A 4,011-nucleotide genomic window follows, 5' to 3' on the forward strand; every position below is an offset into this window, starting at 1 on the left:
CTTCAAAAGCAAGGATGATGGGAGACTTTGTCTTAAATACTTTGGATATATTATCAAGAGGGACCAGTCCCTGGAAAAGCCATCATGCTTGGTAAAGCAGAGGGGCTGCAGCCAAGTGGAAGACCCTGGACAACATGGGCACCCACCGTGGCTGCGACAATGAGTTCGGCCATAACAATCATGAGGATGGCGCAGGGCCAGGCGGTGTTCCGTTCTGTTGAACATTGGGTCGCTAGGAGTTGGAAGTGACTCAAGAGCACTGAATAATGACAAACCCCGCAGGTCGCTAGGAAAAGACACCCAAAGAGGGAGAATGAATGGGAAAATGAATGGGGAGACTCAAATACCACAGTGCACTCTGGGCTGACCCCAAAAATACCAGAAGCTAAGTCGCTGGCAATAAGGACTGAACTTCAAGTTCCTCCAGCAATGGAGAAGACTCAACTCACTGCCACTGAGTCAGTTCCAATGCCAAACAACCCTGTAGGACGACGCAGACCTGTCTGTGGGTGTCCAAGGCTGCAAATAATTACTTCCTTTCACAGTGAAAATACCCCGTGAACTTCAGTGAAACTTAGCTGACCCAATTATGGGCAGCTAACGACAACATAGGCTGGGAAAGCAATACAGTACAGCCTAAAGGTCAGCCCAAGGCCAAGTCATTACAGGCCATCTCGGTCAGTTCTGAGGACACCCAGCACTCCCTAATGTTTAGTTGATGTAGCCTGCAGTACAGCACTGTTCTGAACAGTTAATCCCAAAATTGAACAGACCGTCCTAAGCGTGGTTCCTGGTACGTTAGATGCATCCCAAATTCGGGATTACCAGTACAACTAGCAAGAGCAGTAGGCTAGGTCAAGAGCGAAACAGTGTCCATAGGAAAGCTTCATTCCGCAAATTCAGCAATTCAATGAAAGTAACCAGCAGAAGGTTTGTCAGTGGTGGGAGGTAAAATGTAGCGGGGGGTGGAACCTGGTGCACAGTGCTATGTAGGATAAGTCTTTCCTGGAAAAGGTGATTAGTGGCAACTGACTTTTAAAAAAATCATTTTATTGGGGGGCTCTTACAAATTTTATGACAATCCATCATTCAATTGTATTAAGGACACTTGTATACGTATTGCCATCAACATTTCCAAAATGTTTTCTTTCTACTTGAGCCATTGGTATCAGCTCCTCTTTTTTCCCCTCCCTCCCACATTCGTGAATCCTTGATTACTTATATATCATTATTGTATTTTATCTTACACTGTCTGCTGTCTCCCTTCATCCACATTTCTGTTATTGGTCCCCTGGTGGTGGGCTATATAGCCAACCTGTGATGGGCTCCCCCTTTCTCCCCCTGCCTCCCCTACCTCATGATATCACTATTCCCACTATTATTCCTGAGAGTTTTATCAGCAACTGACTTTTTGAGTATGCTTTCTGTATCTGTGACCTTTTATCTCAACCATCAAATCTACAGGACAAATATCAAATGCCTCTAGATTAGTCTCCAAATTAAAACCTTGAGACTCATACAACTCTTTTTAAAATGTATATCTTAAAGTAAAAAGCCATCCCCCACCACTCAAGACTTTCTCTTCCAAATCTCTGAGCCAGAGCCAGATCCCAGTTCCTACCTGCCTCCCAACAAGGCTGCGGCCCATGATCTTACTGTTCAGGGGCTACACTGGTCTTTGGGGGACTCATCACATTGAGCTCCCCCAGGAAAAATGGGAAAGAAACAGCAACCAACATCCACAATGCCAGAAAGAAAGGAAGGAAGGGAGGGAGGGAGGGAGAAAGATCTGAAATTCCTTATCAAGGGCATTTATTGTTGTTATTAGCTGCTGTTGAGTTTACTCCGGCTCACAGCGACCCCGTGTGTGCAGAGTAGGCCTACTCTACAGTGTTTTCTTGACTATAATCTTAACAGGAGACGATCACCAGGTCTTTCTTCCATGGGACCACAACCTTCAACCCCTACAACCTTTAGGCTAGCAGCCTCACGCGAACAGTTTGCACCAACTAGGGACACTGAGTTATGGGCAGCACAACACTTTCCCATTCTAGGGATGACGCCATGGATCCCGGGCAAAGCAATACTAAGAAGGCATCTGAGTCCATTCCAATATCTGTGGCTCAGTTTTCGGAGAAAGCAAAACTGGGTAACCTCTAAGGTCACCTCCACTGACTGGCTGATTCTGAAGACCAAAGAAGTCCAACAGTTGTCCAGCTGCGGGAACCAGGTCACATTCTCTGCTGGGGAGGTGCCCCAGACTGGAAGAGCAGGAGTGGCTACCGGCCACAGCCCTAGCAAGAGAGGTGACAGGAAGCAGCCATGCGTTGGAGCCTGGACCCAGCCTGTCTGGCCTCTGCCTGGCTTTTGCAAGTGAGGAATTCCTGAGTGTGAGAAAAGACACTGGGTCCCCAGGTCAGGAGAGATGAGCTTATTGCTCTGCAGTTAAGCTATTGGGTGACTTTATGCGTGTGCATGGGTATTGGTGTGTTGTAGGGTTTTTCCCTCCTTCCTGACCAGCAGGTACATGCCCCTCAGGAGAGATGAAGCCAGCCCTTGAGGTTAATCTTGTGCGCATTCCTGCCAGGCAGTGATGGGCAGCCGGCGCCCAGCCCCGGCCCACTGCGCCGCTCACCTGAGGGTTGTCCATGTACCAGAGAAGGCAGTTGGCCTGGGTATCCAGAATGAAGTACCTTCGCAGAAACTTGCCGTTGCTCTCATGCTCCTCGATGTCCAGAAACCCACAGATTCGGTTCTGCCGATCCACATAAGGCATTCCTGGGCTCTGCTCACATCACCCTGCGTGGCAAGAGGGGGTGCGGGTGAGAAAGAAGGGGAAGCAAACCCTGCAAGAGCTCTCTGGCTTGACTCACCCACAAGAAGCCCGGATGAGACGTTCTCGTCAACTTCTGTCCCCAGGCACTGAACATGCCACTCAAACAGACCCTCAAGACCTCTCACAACTCCGGAAGAGTCATCAAAACCCACGAACGGATGGAAGGGCAATGCACGGTACTGAACCTCGGCTTTGAACCTTGTACGGCAGTAGGCACTTGACCGAGACAGAGAGCATAACCCTGGGCTTTGCATCAGTTACTCGGGCCACTGACTCATTGTGTGAGCATATCTCATCTTTCTGCTCCTCGGTCCCTTCATCTGTTAACAACACAGGGATGACAGTAATAGGACTGACACCTCACCGGGTTTGGTGGGAATTAAAGCACTTCACCAACTGTAGACATTCCTAACAGTCTCCGCGCAAACCACGTGAAGTAGGTCATAACCCACTTTTACAGACGAAAACACCACCTCAGAGAGGATTTAAGCACCAATTCAAATATTTGGATGAAGCTCTGCCAGGAAATCAGTCAGAAAGGGCAGTCCCTCTGCACCCCCCACCCCCACCCCAGCCACGTGGGTGAAGGTGCCAAAGGTTTAAACCCAAGGGATCCAGGCAGCCTTGAGGCAGCACTACATGACAGTCCTTACGGCCCAGCATCACTCACCCCCCTTCGCTGTCACAGAGAAGACATCATCGTTACAAGGGGAGAGATCAGACAGCCCCAGCTCCTGAGTTACTTTCCAGAGCAGGGTCTCTAGAGGGTGAGAGGAAAGACACCTTCACACTGGCCTCTCTTCTCCACACGATTTCTTTCTGCCTCTCTGCAGAGACAAAGGAAAGGACAGGCGCAGATACACCCAATCCGACTGTCTAATTAATTGCTAATTAATTAGAAAACATCACATGACAGTCAACCTTTAAAGGACACAAACTACCCACCACTGTGTCCTGCTTGGCTCCATCAAAGGAAAATGCATGGCGGCCCAAGTCCCTTAAGGTTCTTATCCTACAGCCAAGCAAAGAGGGGAAGTGGCTGGTTCAAGGCCATTCCTCACACCGCAACACAAGGTCAGCAAGTAAGCGACTGAAATATCAGATGGTTGGTCTTCCAGGCTCAGCGCAGAGGAGGACAAGCCTGACAGAGCAAGGAGATACAGTCCGGCAAGATC

The 4,011-nt window shown here is 49.2% G+C and overlaps 1 protein-coding gene across 4 annotated transcripts in view; it reads right to left on the reverse strand.

Moving 5' to 3' along the window:
* Positions 1-4,011, reverse strand: part of PLEKHA2 (pleckstrin homology domain containing A2) — an 80,774-nt gene that overhangs the window by 64,771 nt on the left and 11,992 nt on the right. For 3 of the 4 annotated variants that reach the window (XM_045286712.1, XM_004696222.2, XM_045286711.1), the window contains exon 2: positions 2,636-2,799. In XM_045286712.1, the coding sequence (XP_045142647.1) occupies positions 2,636-2,776 (141 nt within the window). In that variant the 5' untranslated portion in view covers positions 2,777-2,799. Of the gene's footprint in view, positions 1-2,635; positions 2,800-3,506; positions 3,566-4,011 lie in introns of those variants that run through there. The other variant, XM_045286710.1, reaches the window with a different exon arrangement.

Source organism: Echinops telfairi, unplaced genomic scaffold (assembly GCF_000313985.2).
Source record: "Echinops telfairi isolate 266 unplaced genomic scaffold, ASM31398v2 ScPeMD7_9;HRSCAF=40, whole genome shotgun sequence".
NCBI classification, from domain to species: Eukaryota; Metazoa; Chordata; class Mammalia; order Afrosoricida; family Tenrecidae; genus Echinops; species Echinops telfairi.